This window comes from Giraffa tippelskirchi, chromosome 8, assembly GCF_054371585.1.
Source record: "Giraffa tippelskirchi isolate mGirTip1 chromosome 8, T2T-mGirTip1v1.2.pri, whole genome shotgun sequence".
In the NCBI taxonomy this organism is placed as follows: Eukaryota; Metazoa; Chordata; class Mammalia; order Artiodactyla; family Giraffidae; genus Giraffa; species Giraffa tippelskirchi.
The window spans coordinates 21,832,936-21,851,263 of record NC_137282.1 but is presented as its reverse complement, the minus strand read 5'-3'; the positions used below and the strand labels follow the sequence as shown (position 1 = coordinate 21,851,263).

The following is an 18,328-nucleotide window of genomic DNA, read 5'->3' as shown; positions in this document are numbered from 1 at the left end:
TTACTGCAAAATTCAGGCTTAAATTGAAGAAAGTAGTGAAAAGCAATAGGCCATTCAGGTATGATCTAAATCACATCCCTTATGGTTATACACTGGAGGTGATGAATAAATTCAAGGGATTACATCTGGTAGACAGAGTGCCTGAAGAACTAAGGACAGAGATTGGTAAGTCTGTACAGGAAGCAGTGACCGAAACCATCCCAAAGAAAAAGAAATGCAAGAAGGCAAAGTGGTTGTCTGAGGAGGCTTTACAAATAGCTGAGTAAAGAAGAAAAGTGAAAGGCAAGAGAGAAAGGGAAATATATACCCAACTGAATGCAGAGTTCCAGGGAATAGCAGAGATAAAAAGACTTTCTTAAATGAACAATACAAAGACAAAGGAAAACAATAGAATGGAAAGAGTGGAGATCTCATCAAGAAAATTGGAGATATCAAGGGAATATTTCATGCAAGGATGGGCATAGTAAAAGACAGCAACTGTAAGGACCTAATAGAAGCGGAAGAGATTAAGAAGAGGTGGCAAGAGTATACAAAAGAACTATACAAAAAAGGTCTAATGACTTGGATAACCAAGATGGTGTGGTCATTCACCAAGAGCCAGACATCCTGGAGTGTAAAGTCAAGTAGACCTTAGGAAGCATTATTACAAATAAAGCTAGTGAGTGTGGTGAAATTCTAGCTGAGCTATTTAAGATCCTTAAAGATGATGTTGTTAAAGTGCTGCATTCAATATGTCAGCAAATTTGGAAAACTCAGTAGTGGCCACAGAACTAGAAAATGTCAGTTTTCATTGCAATCTCAAAGAAGGACAATGCCAAAGAGAATGTTCAGACTACCTTACAATTACACTCATTTCACATGCTAGTAAGGTTTTGCTCTAAAACCTTCAAGCTAAGCTTCAGCAGTATGTGAAAACCAAGAACTCCCAGATGTACAAGCTGAGTTACAAAGAGGCAGAGGAACCAGATATCAAATTGCCAACTTTCACTGGATCATGGAAAAAGCAAGAGAGTTCCAGAAAAACATCTATTTCTACTTCATTAACTGTGCTTAAGTCCTTGACTATGTGGATCACAACAAACTGTGGGAAATTCTAAAAGAGATGGGAGTCCCAGACCACCTTATCTGTCTCCTTGGAAACCTGTATGTGGATCAAGAAGCAACATTTAGAACTGAACATGGAAAAACTGACTGCTTCAAAATTGGGAAAAGAGTGTGACAAGGTTGTATATTGTCATTCTGGTTATTTAATTATATGCAGAGTACATCTCTGCATAGAAATGCTGGTCTGGAATCAAGATTGCCGGGAGAAATATCACAACCTCAGATATGCAAATGATACCATTCTAAATGGCAGAAAGTAAAGACGAACTAAAGAGCCTCTTGATGAGGGTGAAAGAGGAGAGTGAAAAAGTTGGCTTGAAACCCAACATAAAAAAAACTAAGATCATGGTATCCAGTCCTATCATTTCATGGCACATAGAAGGGGGAAAAGTGAAAGCAGTGTCAGTTTTTCTTTTCTTGGGCTCCAAAATCACTAAGGACACTGACTGAAGCCATGAAATTAAAAGAGACTTGCAAAGCAGTCATGTACAGATGTGAGAGTTGGACTGTAAAGAAAGCTGAGCACCAAAGAATTGAAGCTTTCTAACTGTGGTGATGGAGGAAAATCTTGAGAGTCCCTTAGACAGCAAGAGTATCAAGCCAGTCAGACTTAAAGGAAATCAACCCTGAATATTCATTGGAAGGACTGATGCTAAAGCCAAAGCTCCAATACTTTGGCCACCTGATGTGAGGAGCTGACTCATTGGAAAAGACCCTGATGCTGGGAAAGATTGAGGGTAAGAAAAGAAGGGACCGACAGAGTATGAGATGTTTGGATGGCATCACCAACTCGATGGACATGAGTTTGAGCAAACTCCGAGAGATAGTGAAGGACAAGAAAGCCTGGCATGCTTCTGTGACTGGGGTCACGGAGTCAGACATGGCTTAGCGACTAAACAACAACAAATATATTCCCACCTTGTTGCCCCCAGTTGCCTGCAAGTGAAAATGAAAATCATTCAGTCTTGTCCAACTGTTTGTGACCCCATGGACTATACAGTCCATGGAATTCTCCAGGCCAGAATACTGGAGTGGGTAGCCTTTCCGTTCTCCAGGGGATCTTCCCAACCCAGGGATCGAACCCAGGTCTCCTGCATTGCAGGAAGATTCTTTACCAACTGAGCTATCAGGGAAGCCTTTTGCCTGGCTGATCTTTTGTCATTGACACTAGTTCCTTGGCCACCACATCTCTGAGAATGCACAACTCAACTCTCTATCCCAGGTTTGTCACCTCAACTATTGGTCCCAATTTAAGTACCCTCACTGCTTTTCCATTTTCTCTTATATCCTTCTGATGCTTCCCTGGTGGCTCAGATGGTAAAGCATCTGCCTGCAATGCGGGAGACCCGGATTCAATCCCTGGGTTGGGAAGGTCCCCTGGAGAAGGAAATGGCAACCCACTCTAGTACTCTTGCCTAGAAAAATCCCATGGACAGAAGACCCTGGTAGGCTACAGTCTATGGGGTCGTAAAGGGTCGGGTACGACTGAGCAACTTCACATCCTTCAGATAAACTCTTTCTGGTCTCCGATTAATACTCTGACATCAGACTTCATATTCTCATCTGAAATCCCATTCTTCTGTTCTCTGCTCCTCAAAAAACGTCTGTACTATTTCCACTTCATTTTTTTTTTTTTTTAATTTCTATTTAGCCCATTCTAGTTAGGGCTTCAAATAGATCATCAAAGATCTTTTAAAATTTTCTTCATAGACGATATCCATCATTTTAATTTCATCTAATCTGTTACACCCTTTGTGAGGCATTCTCCTTCTACTACTTTTAAAGTAGTTCCTCTGCTGCCCATTATAACACCATGCATATTATCTTCATAGCATCTATCACTGTCTAATATTTTATTACTTATATAATAAATCCATTATACTGTTGTATTTTTCATCTTCAGAGAATATTACTATTTGATGTGGTATTTTATATATGTTATTTTTTTGTTGTATTTTCCCTGACTATCTGTACACTTGAACTCTACCTGTACATATTTGTCACTAAAAAAATATTTTATCAAAGACCCACTTCTGCCTAGAGTCTCAAATTCTGTGCCCTGGTCTGAGTATATACAAAACAACTAAATAATGATGTCGTGTAGATTAGAATATTTATAACATTCCCTTGGACTTAGTATTTTGGGCTGTTGTCCCCTTCTGTGAGGCAGGGGAATAATAGCCAATGGACTCTGATACTGTAATTTCTCTCCCATTCCGTCCAGCTTAAGTAGATTTTGCCAGAATTCTCCAGAGGTGGATTATTAGTGATGAACTATGTTTAAGTCATTAGTGATTAATGATAATTCATTCTCTTCTGGTCTTTATAATTAAGTTATTAAAAATACTAAGCAAAATAACACTTTCTGAAAACCAGATTTTCTGTGCCTTTGGAGAAAAGTATTGAAAAATTCACAAGGTCTAGTTCTATTGACCCATGCATCTTTCATCTAACCTCATAACATCTTGCTGGAAATTGTATTCACGTTTTGAAAACATATTTCTTTGTAAAAGCAAGTGCAAACTCCAGATTTAAATCATCTCTCCCCTGACCTGAGCTTCCCTGGTGGCTCAGATGGTAAAGAATCTGCCTGCAATGCAGGAGACTCAGGTTCGATCCCTGGGTTGGGAAGATTCCCTGGCAAGGGAATGGCAACCCAGTCCAGTATTCTTACCTAGAGAATCCCTATGCACAGAGGAGCCCGGTGGGCTACAGTCCATGGGGTCTCAAGAGTCAGACACAACTGAGCGACTGACTCTTTCACTTTCTTTCCCCTGAATTAAAGGAAAGTGAAAGTCGCTCAGTCAGGTCGGACTCTTTGCAACCCCATAGCCTGTACAGTCCATGGAATTCTCTAGGCCAGAACACTGGAGTGGGTAACCTTGCCCTTCTCCAGCGGATCTTCCCAACCCAGGGATTGAACCCAGGTTTCCTGCATTGCAGGAAGATTCTTTACCAGCTGAGCCACAAGGGAAGCCCTGAATTAAAGGCGACAGAAGTAAATGCATTTATCTTAATGTGAACACTGATAAACATCTGAATCCAAGAAGGCTGAAGACTTCCTTGACATTAACTAAGACTTGGTTTTAGAGGTTATTTGATTCTAATGAATGCTATTAGACATGAAATCTGGTATGAAATAAATTGCAAAACTGTGATACTTTCTTAAATAAAATTAGAATTACTTGAATTGATAAAAGTTTTAATTAACACATTTTTCATTTTCTTGACAACCTTTACTCTTGGCCTTTTGTATCCTATTTGCTTTTTCAAATTGTTAGACTTTTGATGTATTTATTGAATTTCTGTTGTTTGGCCAAAAAAATCAATTTTATCACTGAAGGACTATTTTCTTTGTAATGTGTATTTGTTTTATTTCAGAGACTTATTAAGTCCTCATTTCTAAGGAATGGTATTCTCACCTTCACATCTAAATGAAATTTGTAGGAATAGAATATTCTAAAAAGGCAGTCTGCTGCATTGTGAGATTAAAGGCAATGGCTGATCTGAATACTCATATCATTTTACTGTGACTTCAGAGACCAGCTTCATGGGGGACGGTCTCTTCCTTGTCAGCTGGACACGATCAGGCTTCCAGGCTCTTCTGCTCCCCTCTCATGTCCATACTCCCTCTTTTCAAGAACAAGGCTCTTCCCTGTTCTTCCCTTTAACTGTGGCAGTCCCTAGTGTTCCTTTTATCCTTTTCCTATTTATAAGTTTTCTACTTTGCAATCATAACCATTATCAGAACTACAAAAGCTCTACCAAAACTTTTAGACAAAGTGAATACCTGTGGTATGCTGTCACCTGTTATGTCACTTTACATTTCATAGCATTTTGTAAGTTAGACATCACCCCTCCAACTGGAATTAGGGACTAAGGCTTTTTGGCACTTTCAAGGAAATGTTAAAGATTAACTCAGATAATAATAATGACAATAAAAAGGTAATTTTTTATATTATGAAAGAGTTTGTTCTTATTCATCTAGTCATATTAGTTCTTCTAATACATTTAAAATTATAATTTAACATAAGAAGCCATTTTTATTATATTACTTAGGGGTGAAACAGTGGTAAAGAATCTGCCTGCAATGCAGGCGACCTGGGTTTGATCCCTAGGTCGGGAAAATCCCCTGGAGGAGGAAATGGCAACCCACTCCAGTATTCTTGCCTGGAGAATCCCATGGATGGAGGAGCCTGGAGGGCTAGGGGTCACAAAGAGTCGGACATGACTGAAGCGATTTAGCAGCAGCAGCCTAATATACCAGAAAAGGCAATGGCACCCCACTCCAGTATTCTTGCCTGGGAAACCCCATGGACGGAGGAGCCTGGTAGGCTGCAGCCCATGGGGTCGCTAAGAGTCGGACACGACTGAACGACTTCACTTTTACTTTTCACTTTCATGCACTGGAGAAGGAAATGGCAACCCACTCCAGTATTCTTGCCTGGAGAATCCCAGGGACGGTGGAGCCTGGTGGGCTGCCGTCTATGGGGTCACACAGAGTCGGACACGACTGAAGTGACTTAGCAGCAGCAGCAGCAGCCTAATGTACATCACTCATAAAAAATTGGAAAGACAATACTTAACAGTGCATTAGTGCAATTTGAAATTATAGCTGTAAAATAAGAAAATGGGAAAAAGCCATATAACTTTGGGTTTTTGCATTTCTCAGTATACAGTTCAACATTTTATTTAGTATAGGATTGGTTCAATAAATATCACAAATTAATAATTTCACATTATATATTTGGTCTAAATAGATAATTTTGATTCTTTATTAATGTGGTTTTTAACTGTATGATTTATTCAGCAGTATTTCGGTTGATGTAGTCATTATTTATTGTATGCACAAGAAATCTGAGAAAAACATAAAAAGAAAAAAAAAGCTGAACAACTATTGTCCTATAGAAAAATCATATTTTATAAAAATTAAAGTTTCCATCCTCCAAGTGATAAATACATTATTATGAAAATTGTATACCCAGTACATATGCATTAACATTTCTTCCATTTCTTTAGGTTGTATCAGACAGTAAATAATGTATTTGCTCTTTGAAAGAATTCATTTAACACCTAAATTTGTATACCACCAAAGAATACCATAACCCGTTTTCCAAAACTGACATCTCCTGATATCAATATGTTATGTTACAGGATAGTGAATATGCGGTTTATTCTTTCAGAGATCAATTTTATACTGATAACTCATCAAAATGCAACCAAAATAAATAACCAACAAAGTTCTAAAAATATGTTTTAATTAAATAGTTGCTTTCCAAATGGCATTATTGGTAAAGAATCTGCCTGGCAATGCAGGAGACATAGAGAGATGGGTTTGATCTTCCCTGGGAAGAGACCCTGGAGGAGGAAATGGCATCCCATTCCAATATGCTTGCCTGGAGAATCCCATGGACAGAGGAGCCTGGTGGGCTACAGTCCATAGGGTCACAAAGAGTCATACACAACTGAGCATCTGAGCACTGAGCACATCTATATACTTCTAAATAAAAGTGATTTTCTCTCCCTAGGTTTTTCCAAACACACTAACTTTTTATTAAAGCATACACACTGAGCTAATTATATCCTGTGTTTTTAGATCAAGTCCCAAATATGCATTGTGATACAGTTGGCCTCTGTCTACTCCAAAAATGGTGAAACTTATTCCAAGAGTAGCACGGCTGATCATAAAGTTGCTGGGTTTTAGACAAATGGAAGTAGAGCTGAGAATCTTCACAGAATCCTGAGAGAAAAGCTAGTGTTAAGATTGGGCAAACCCCACTGAAAATGCTGTATCTTAGAGATATAGTATCTAAGAATGTTAAAAATCTTAGAATATTGTATTTTAGAGATATAACAGGTAGTTAAATAACTCCAAATATCAAAATTGATGATAAGAATTTGAAGGATTTGCAACCTTTTAATGTTAATTAAACAAATTAATTTTAATTACTCATCTTAATGAGGACCCACTGCCCATTATTCTTAGATATCTTGTGCCTTTTGATTAAAAAAGTCATTGATTTTATCTTTGAATGCTTCTTTTCTTTTTTCTCAGATGACACGAGAACAATACATACTAGCAACACAACAGAATAACCTGCCCAGGGCTGAGAACGCACAGCTTTACCCAGTGGGAATTTATGGATGGCGGAAGAGGTGCTTATACTTCTTTGTCCTTCTGCTGTTGGTTACCATGATAGTTAACTTAGCCATGACAATTTGGATTTTGAAAGTGATGAACTTCACTGTGGTAAGTACCACCATGATTTAATAACTATTGCTTTGGTTCAAGGAAGATACAGCTTTATTATTTTTTAATTGAAAATTATTCATCTTAATCTTTACAAGTTTGTCTTGGAATTTTGAAGACTGTCATATGATATTTTATGACTGCATTCAATATGTAATTATAATACACATATATTACTACCTGCCATTTGAGTGTGGAAGGTGTAGAGCATGAGACAGCATAGTATATTGATTTATTAGGACATTAGAAAACTTAATTGATCAGCATGAATTGCTTGCTAAACCTGGGACTCTAAGAAATGGGTCTGCTTTTAGAAATAATATTTCACATTAAAACTAATATTATAAATCATAAGTTCCTTGGAAATACTTTATATGCCACTCTATATTTGCTTTTTAGATAATATACTGCATGGTCAAATCTAAATCTTGAAATTTTCCTGGGCTGCATGGAACAATGTCTATAATTATCATCAGATGGGAATCTTACCTTATCAGAGGCCATGGTATCTTATTTTATCAGATACCATCTTTTATGGTAAATAAAAGATAAACTAGGAATTAAATTGCTATCTTAGGAACGTTAACAATTAGCAAAACCATTGTATAGTGCATAGATGAATTTTGCCTAAATCTTGACTGTGAACAGTAAACCTCTAAGGATGTCTTATCTATTCTGCAGATAAGACAAAATTAGCTGTTTCCACAAAATCTAGTTTAGCCCATTTCATGTTTACTGGCTAAATTCTTAAATTTCTCTACTCCACCTTTAAACCATTCTGCCTTTGCTTAGAGACTTCAGATATCTTCATATCCAAGCAGATATCTTTCTTTGCTGACCAAATTGCTATTATTCTTTAGCCCTCTGCATCCTCAGGTGTGCATGTAAAGCTGGCTATTTAACTTCACTGATCTTCCTATGTGGGGCTGCCTTAGGAAAAAAAAAAAAAAAAAACTCTGCTGTGTATTGATTTAGCAAGAGTAGTTTCTTTCTGACTTCACTAATACCTAATTCTAACTAGAAACAGAATCTCAAAAGAGAAAATGAGATCAGCATCTGTCCACAGTGTAGGGCACTGCAGTTGTGTGCAGTAGGAGCCTGGGGGGCAGGTGGCCTAAGCTTCCAAAGAGGAAACAGTAAAACTGTGCAGATCATGATAAAACAGCATATGCTTGTGAAGAAAAAAGAGCTGAGCAGAAGTTTCCATTTTTTCCCAATACAGTGCACATTTTGAAAGGTGTGCCTCCAGAAAAAGAAATGAAAGACAAAGAGGGGCAGGATTCAATGTGTTTTAGGTTTGGGGAAAATAACTGCTTTCTAGACATGGATGCAAGTTCAGTGTTGCTGATCAAGGCCTGTGAGCCTGTGGGTGGCTAGAAGTGGAGTTGGAGGCTGCTAGCAGAATGACAGCTTTATGAGGCTCTGGTAACACATTTGAACCATTATTTTGCCTCAGGAGCTGGCTCATCCCCATACCCACCCCACTCCTCCGAAAAAAAAAAAAAAAAAAAAAACAACCTTGTGAGTGTTTGACACTCACTAGGTCTACCTGTAGTCTTTTTGTTCTTCTGAGCTCTTCTCCTGTGTTTACTTAATCATGTCTGGGCTTCATTTACAATTCATATATTACACAGTAGGGACAATGTGTACACCCCTGCAGATTTTTTTTATGCTCTCTTTTTTTTAGTTTATTTTTTTTTTTTTTGAAGGATGACTGCTTTACAGAATTTTGTTGTTTTCTGTCAAACTTCAACATGAATCAGCCATACGTATACATATATCTCCTCCCTTTTGAACCTCCCTCCCATCTCCAGCCCCATCCCACCCCTGTAGATTGACACAGAGCCCTTGTTTGAGTTTCCTGGGCCATACAGCAAATTCCCTGTTGGCTATCTATTTGACATATGGTAATGTAAGTTTCCATGTTACTCTTTCCATACATCTCACCCTCTCCTCCCAGTTACTGATGGCAACTTCTTTGACATTGTTTTTCTTAAAAAACTGTTTTTTTCTTAAAGAGAGGAAGAGTGGAATTTTCTCCAAGTCTTACAGTTCTAAGCATTCTTTTTATCCATTAAAAGACATCTTTTAAAAGTTCATGAAAAATAGGATCAACTTTCTCACCTTAGGGAGTCTTGATTCTATGCAGTGACCAGACTACAGGAATTTTGAGATGTACGTTTCTGAAGCATGTTTAAATTAATTAAGGAAATAGACTTAAATGAGTAATTACATGGCTTCATGCATCAGCCTCCCAATATCTTGCCACATGCTGAGGCCAAGGCTGGTAAGCCATTCAAGGAAGATAATTGAAACAGTCATCTCTGTCCTCAGGATCCACACAGGCTGTCTCTGTTATCTATGGAGCTATTTAATTTGAACCCCAGCTGGCCAAAATGTAAATGTCAACATATTCCTTGGGATAATGAAAAGTAGTTTATTTCTATAGGAGTGTTGGCTTTTATTTTATTTTAGACATATCTTTCTCTTCTTGTTTCTTAAATCACATTTTATTTTTTATAATCAAAATAGAAGGCTATCCTTCCTTTAGCTATGTAAGCTATTTCTGTATATCTAAAATAAATGGAAATATTATAAGATTGTAATTATTGTATCAAGATAATTTTTGTAAAGTAACATACTCTATCCATGCAGTGACTCATAATGGTTTAGAAAAAAATCCAAATTACTAAAGTAATTGCAGATTTTAGCAGTCCTGAATACTATACATTAGATTAAGTTATATGTACTTGAAAAGTGAAATAATTTGTAATCATCTTAAATTAAGGCAGTAAAAAAAAAAATCAATTTAATGTTTTCACTAGTACATTAGAACTATATATATTTCTAGCATGAATACCGAAAACCACTTGCCTTACTATAGTAAGAAGTAGTAAATGGTGTGTAAGTTGCTTGGGGAGTGTTATTGATCTGCACAAAATGTATTTCACTTTCATTATAACTGTTGCCATCCAATACATGAAGATATGTGGCTGTTAACATCTTTTATTTGAGCAAACTGGGCATGCTATTGCTATCAAAATATTGTGCTTTCAGCACAGCAAGTGTAGCTGCCAACCTGTTTTATGATGCATCTTGGAGTCCATCATTATGGCCAGCATTACACATGATCTCTATGGTTGATATGACCTTATTCTATTTCTGATTTTGTGGAAAATAATATCACTTTGCTATTGAGATATCCAGCTGCAGAGAATCAAGACAAAGGAAATGACTTTATACTACAGGGTGAAAAACTGAGGAGAGATATAAACAATAATTTCCTGGCTAGGAGAGTTGATAAGTGTGGACATGAGTTGAAGGGAGAGATTTTGAAACCTCATTCTCTCAAGATCAGTATAACCCAATTATATGCTTTTGTTGTTGCTGTTTGGTTGTTTGGTATATTATCTTTGTGATTCAATATAATGGACTAATCCAGCAGGCCTATCAAACCAGGCATTCTGCCCAGGCAATATTCTTTTCTTGGTTCAAGTGTTCATGGTAAGTGAATTAGCTCTATATTTGAAAATTGAAAATGAATATAACAATGAAGTATTCTTTTTAGTCACGAGAGTACTGAGTAAAAGTTGGTGGCATCCAACTGCAACTTAATTTGATTAGACACATTAATTAGCCAGCAAAAGAAAGCATGGAAACGTAAGTGCCATTTATGGGGTGAAGATGAAGAGGAAAGTCATGAATGTTGTGACTGAAAAGTCAAGAGTACCCAGATGTGGAGAATAATTGAAACAATCAGTTAATTGAATAAATTAGAAAAAAATTCTTGGGGACTTGTATGATGAGTGGGATGAATGTTGGATGAAAGAAAATCCCAGAAAAGGACCTGGGACATTTTTAGTTCAACCACCCATATGTTTCTAGCATTCTCTCTACACCATTCCCTCCATTTGGTCACTCAGTATCTGCTTAAACCCTCCTTTGGATGACAAGCAAACCATCCCATTAAATGACTGGATAGTTTTGTTGTTATTTGATATCTTGATATCTTGTTGCAAACTCCCTGTCTATAACTCTAATCTCAGGATCTTAATTCCTTTCTTTGGATCTGACACTAATTTATCAATTAATTTATCAAGACCACAGTATGTTCTAGTACACACACATATATACACACATAAATATACAAATAGACACATACACACACATATACACAAATACATGTATACATACACACTTACACATATATACACTTATTCACATAGAGAAGGAAATGTCAACCCACTCCAGTGTTCTTGCCTGAGAAATCCCATGGACAGAGGAACCTGATGGCTACAGTCCATGAGATTGCAGTGCATCAAGCATGACTGAACATGTAGTCACATACACATATAAACATCAAGGATAGATAGATTCTTGATCATATTGTATTTTAATGTCTAAAAATGCAAATATGTGAGAGACATTCTTATGCAGTCCCTTTGGTTTCTTTAGTTGCCACATACTTTTTTCATTTCAAATATTTTCTTTATTATCTATTTAAAAGTATATAGTTAGAAGATAATCAACGTTTTTATATCTTTCTGTTTATGGCTGTTGGCTGTGGAGTCACTATCTTTTATCATACTTTCTTTTCTTTTAGTGTACCTTTCTATAGTTGATATTGCATACAATGCTATATTTAAATTTCCACTTACTGACTTTTTTAAAGCTAAATTTCTTTAATGTCAATTTGGGGAAAATATGAAATAGTGTATTTTTTCTGAATCTTGAATCCTGTGCTCCTTCTAATACTTTAGTAAATGACACAGCACATAACCCCAACTCACCCTTTTGACTATTTATTCATACTTTATCTTCATCATTAACCCAGTGATATTTTATCCATAGCCATTTGCAATCTACCTAAGATGGCTAAAGTACATTGCAACATGTTGTCATTTGTTAGTGTGTCCATCCGAAAACTTGCTACTCCCACAATTTTCTTCATTTCACTTTCTGATAGAACCATTACTGTGGAGTGAACTTTTTCATCTCCGTGTATCCAGCCAGTTCTTACATTTATCAAAGTTGTGTCCTCATCCTAAATGCATTTTGCTTCCTACCCAGAACCTATGGATATGGATGGACTTACGTAAAGCTTGGCTTCCCAGGTGGCACTAGTGGTAAAGAATCTACCTTCCAGTGCAGGAGACATAAGTGGCGTGGGTTCCATCCCTGGGTTGGGAAGATCCCCTAGAGGAGGGCATGGCGACCACTCCAATGGGTTGCTACAGTCCATAGAGTCGCAAAGAATCGGACACGACTGAAGTGACTTGGCACACAGGCACATGTGAAGCTTAAATATGAAATAGCCACATTTCATTCATTCTTGATTGCTTCTTTATCCTCACGTTAGTGTGTTTATTACAAAATGGTTTCCTTTTATGTGACCTTGTTTATTGTCTGTTACCCTCTCCACAGATGGAATGTAAGTTCCATGAAGCCTAGACTTTTGATGCTTTTTTCCACTACTGTATTCCAAAGGCAGAGGATGATGCCTTCCAGATGATTAGCCCTTCATAAGTGTTTGTGGGTAAATATCCATCTTTAATGTTACCTGCACTGAAAGGGTACTAGCTCTTCATTTCACTAAGGCTTGTGCCTTTCCATAGGCCCACCTTGACGTGGGAAAGATTAAGATAAAACCACCAATTACTCTGGTTTCTTGAGGTCTCATAAGCACAGGGAATGCTTCATGGTCTATGCAGTGGTTTTTATTTACTTCTACATTGAAAAAGCAGTTTTTTGTTCTGAATACCAGGTTTAATGATTCCCGGTAGCACTGCACTTAATACCTAACATATTCTGGAAAAGCAGGCCCAAACTTGATTACCTAGATCAGTGGTACAGAGAGCTGCCATTAGTAACACTTTTATTTATTTAATGTAAAATATATTCTTACCCCCAAAATATATACAATATTTATTTAAGGCAGAAATGGTAATATTGATAACAATAATAAATGTTGAAATGAACACCTGTGCCACATCTCTTAGTTGGAAAAATAAACTTTACCAATATCTCCTAACTCTATCTATATAGGACCACAAGTTTTTTTTTCTTACTTTATTTAGTTCATGTGAGTGCTTGTATGTGTGTAAACCTCAAACACTGTGTTGTTTTTAAGTCAACAATCTATTTGTGAGGTTTATTCCTGTTAGTGTTTATTCCTACAATTTATTTATTTACTGCTATAAATTTCATTATTAATATAACATTTATTTATCAACTTTCCTTCTGAGTTGTTTCCTAAGTATTTTTGTTGTTTAATTTGCTCTCACAAACGGTGATGCTAACAACATTTTTGTATATTGGTAAGTGTAATTGCATGTGTAGAAGAGTTTCTCTAGGTTCTAGAGTTTAGAGCAGATGTCTGGAAATATTGGCTTTTAAATGTCAAATTTTATCCCTAAAGTGATGAGATCAGTTGATACCACCACTGGCGACCTCTAAGGGTTTCTTTTGTTCTCCTTTTTAAAAAAATTTTTAACACCAATTTTGTATTGAGGTATAGCCGATTGACAATGTTGTAGTTCTTTGGTTCTCCTTAACAATAACAGAGAACTGCCAGCTAAGCTAAACCGCTGCCTCTTAAGCCAGAAATCTGACAGCCAGCTATGTCGTGTAGATCCTGTTTGTTAGTTGGTTTGCTTATTAATTTAGGTGTCCCTCTCTGGCAGGTTTATCCACATGTCTGTTTTTAGTCATATATCTTATCTCTGCAGTGTCGTTTTTGTTATATAATTATGGTTCATCTAAATAGGTACTGTCTCCTCGACTGGTTTTCCCAAAGTCCCATAAGGTGGGAATCCCTCAAGGAGCAGAATCAGGTCTTATTATCTCATGTATCCTGTTATCTTTTCCAGGCACATAGTAGATAATGCATTTTGGTTGACCATCTGTAATTTGTAAAGGTCTAGATTCACTTTCAGTAGAGGGAGCCTCAAATTTAATGTCTTGATTTTTCCACTAGTTCTTTCTGTAAAACTGCTTCAGATGCTGATGAGTTTCGATTTTCATGTGCGGGCTTTTTTTGTTTTTCGCTGAAATTTCACCCTCACTTAGTATCAGAATGGCATTGCTCAAGTCCTTTCACGTCATTCAGTCAAGCTGATCAGCCTCTCCTGATAAGAAGACATGCAGAGACACTTTCTCCCAGAGTCCCAGAGCACTGAGGTAAAAGAGTTTTTCAGGGAAATGATAGTCCTTTGAAGTTCCAATTACTAGCTCTTACTGACTCTATCAGTAATAACTGCAGAAAAATCTCAGTCTTTTTTCTTTTCATGAAGAAAAAAAAAGCTTGGATTTTTTTTTATGTAAAATGTTCACTTCTACACTATCCTACTTCATCTTTCTTGAGGCAAGATCTATTGATAATTAAGGCTGGCAAGTATTTGTAATTTACCACCAAACCCCAGACCCTCTGTGCCATCACATATTACAATCCCTCTAGAAAAAGTAATTGGAACCTCATGTGTGAGAAAAAGATAACTGTGTTTCCTGACTTCCAGCCTCTCTTGGGAAGGTACCTACTACTATGAAGCCTCAGCCTGCCCACCACAATCAACACACCTTCCTTGAAAGTCTCTTTATTTAACAGTTGACATCAAAGACATATTGAGGTTTTTCTAGAGAAATCTGTTGACCCAACTAGGTCTCATATTTAGGATGTTAGTGATTTCCGTAATTTACTTTTATTTAAAAAATACAAGACACAGCACACACAATAAGACCCCAGTGATTCATAACTAGTCTCCAGTTACTGAAAAAAGATGAAAGGGATGAATAACAGGAGAAAGTAGAAAAGGGGAGGAATTTTATTCACATGGTCCACAGGGCAAAAGCAGGATGTGGGTTTTTATTTGCATTTCTCACAGAGTTGTTATAAAAAATAGACTCAGAATCAGACTTTATAAACTTCTGAAGCTCATGCTCTTTATAGCTAAGCTTTATTCCTTTCAAAAACCTACAGATATATCACCATCTGCTTTGTGTATGCAACGATTTAAGAACATAATATGAGTTCATTTTTATAATCACAATTATTATATAACCAGGGAAATAGCTTGATTCTCTACCACACATTGGTGAGATATTTTCCCATAGAAAATTGGTGTCAATAGCAAAGTACCTCAGATTGCTGGTATTTCCAAAAACATCTCTCATCATCCATCAAGCAGTGGTTAAAAGAATGAACTTGGGATCAGACCTTTGCATCTAAATCCTGATTTTGCCACTGATTAGCTGTATTACAGTCAATAAATTATTTAAATTGTGGCTCAGTTTCCTACCCTGTAGAATGGGTGCAGTATTATTTTTATTAGATTGTTGTAAGCATCAAAACAATGAAAATAATGGAAGTTCTTCAGAAGTGCCTGTCATATCCTAACAGCTAAGACTTCATCATTATCATAATTATTACTCATATTTCTGCTGTTCTGACTTCAGTTATCCCATACATTATCTGAGTTAATGATTCTTTCTATTAACATTGAGCATAACACAGTACTAGAATCATAAAAGGATCCAGAAACACAAGTATTAACAAATAAATAGGAAAGAAATGGGGTGTTTATAATCTTGTTTTTACTAATGACATGTGTAAAGGTTAAGAGCATGAGCTTTGAGACAGCCTGATTCCCATTCTAACTCTAGTACTACTCCTTAGAAGGACGGCCTTGTGTGAGTCACTTAACTTCTCTAACTCCAATTTCTTCATCTGCAAAATGGTCAATTAGTGTTAACCCACAGAGATACTAGAAGTAATAAGTGAACTCGTACAAAAGTGCTTAACATAGAGCCTCAGAGTAAGTACTCAGTGCCAGCTGTGTGCAATGACAAACATTATTTCCATGCCTTATTGGTTATTCATAATGAATTATTTTATAGGGTACATTTTATCAGAGAAAATGTTTTATTTCCTTGGCATGATGGAAGGATAACAAAGACTTCTTTTGAAATTCTAATTTGATGCTGTTATATAAAAACTTTACCCAAAACTTTTGAGAGAAACAATTCAGCTGGTAAACATCATCATGATTTGGATGACACCAAGATGTTTAGTTTGAAAACTAGCATTACCTGAAAGAGACCCTACTGTCCTGTCTGAATGAAGTGTTAGTCTCTCAGTCGTGTCCAACTCTTTGTGACCCCATGAACTATAGCCCACCAGGCTCATCTCTCTGTGGAATTTTCCAGTCAAGAATACTGGAGTGGGTTGCCGTTCCTTTCTCCAGGGGATCTTCTTGACCCAGCGATAGAACCTGGGTTTCCTGCATTGCAGGCAGACTCTTTACTGTCTGAGCCACCAGGGAAGCCATGTCTGAATGAGGGAGCTCATTTTCCAGAGAGAGCTAATTTCATTTTGAACCATTTTGACAAATATAACATTTAAAAACTGACTGGATGATAGAATGAGATTTCTGTTCTTGATCCTAAATGCTCTGAGTATCTTTAATGTTCAGGGTTTTAAATGATTACCTGATTGATACTGCATTCTGAATTATTTTTGTAACACCCTGAATTATAACCCTTAGGCTAATCTTTAGATCCGAGAGTGGTGTTGGAGATGCCCTGCAGCCCATATTTATTTAGCATCTGATTTGTATTCAGCCAGATTATATGCTTTATAGACCAGACCTTATTGAATTTCACAACACTGCAAAGTAAATATTATATCCCCTTTGGCAGTTGAAGACAAAGAGGTTAGGGAAATTAGATAAATTTTGCAAGGTCACACTGATGAGCAAGGTTAGAAGCTGGGGTTCTACAGTTTTAAAGTTCATGCTCTTTCTGCCACCGTTCATTGCATTAATGTTAACAAAATTCAGTTAAAATTAAATTAATTCAAAACTCTTCATTTAATAATTTACTTTCCTGTCTACTTTAGTGCATTCACACAATACCATTAGATGTATAACTATGACATCATTGCTTTTTAAGTACATTTAAAATTTGTTAGACAAAAGATACTCAATCACAGAACTATTTTAATTTAAGGGGGAAATGTACCTAATCTCTCATAGTCAGTAATCAGAACAGTGAAAACTCCTCTGTAAGTTCCAGACATGACTATACTTTTGAGTTTGGCAGAGCAAGTGTTCGTTTTAATTTCTGGATAGAGTGATGATGCTTATTTGCTGCTACTGCTGCTAAGTCGCTTCAGTCGTGTCCGACTCTGTGTGACCCCATAGACGGCAGCCCACCAGGCTCCGCCGTCCCTAGGATTCTCCAGACAAGAATACTGGAGTGGGTTGCCATTTTCTTCTCCAGTGCATGAAAGTGAAAAGTGAAAAGTGAAAGTGAAGTCGCTCAGTCGTGTCTGACTCTTAGCGACCCCATGGACTGTAGCCTACCAGGCTCCTCTGTCCATGGGATTTTCCAGGCAAGAGTACTGGAGTGGGGTGCCATTGCCTTCTCCGGATGATGCTTATTAATGGCACCTTTATAAAAGGGACAATGATATTCATAAAGGTTATTTTATCCCTGTGACTCCAATCTAGTCTTTGCCCTCATTAAACTGTATTTTGCTGAGGAGTAACTAATTGCTCATGATGAACGACCATTCTGAAGGTTATTTAGGATGATAGCTTTTGTCCACTTTTCTGGGCTGCCATTTCCGTTTTCCCAATTACTTCCTCAGTATGTGAATCAAGGCGCCCACTCCAAGCCAAGGTGAAGGGGGGTGCATAATTTCTGTGGCATGACGACCACTCCATGGGGGAGTGCCAGCTGTGGGAGCCCGCCTGCTGGAAAACCATCCGGTCTGTTCCGCCCCTCAATGTGGTGTGTGGATTTATTACGGAATTTATGAGAGCGAATGGTATAGTTAATGTTGCAAGACTGCTTCCATTATAACCCTCTGTTTGTACCTCCTCATAATTTTCTGACAAATTGTCCCTCTCAGATGAAATCTTTCATGCTTAGTCTTATCCTAGCGGTGCATTTTCTTTCCTTGCCTTTATAAAGAAA

General features: G+C 37.2%; 1 protein-coding gene across 2 annotated transcripts in view; it reads left to right on the top strand.

Moving 5' to 3' along the window:
• SGCZ (sarcoglycan zeta) overlaps positions 1-18,328 on the top strand; it is a 668,752-nt gene that overhangs the window by 357,867 nt on the left and 292,557 nt on the right. For both annotated transcript variants that reach the window (XM_081517996.1, XM_081517995.1), the window contains one exon: positions 7,160-7,354. In XM_081517996.1, the coding sequence (XP_081374122.1) occupies positions 7,160-7,354 (195 nt within the window). The remainder of the gene's footprint in view (positions 1-7,159; positions 7,355-18,328) is intronic.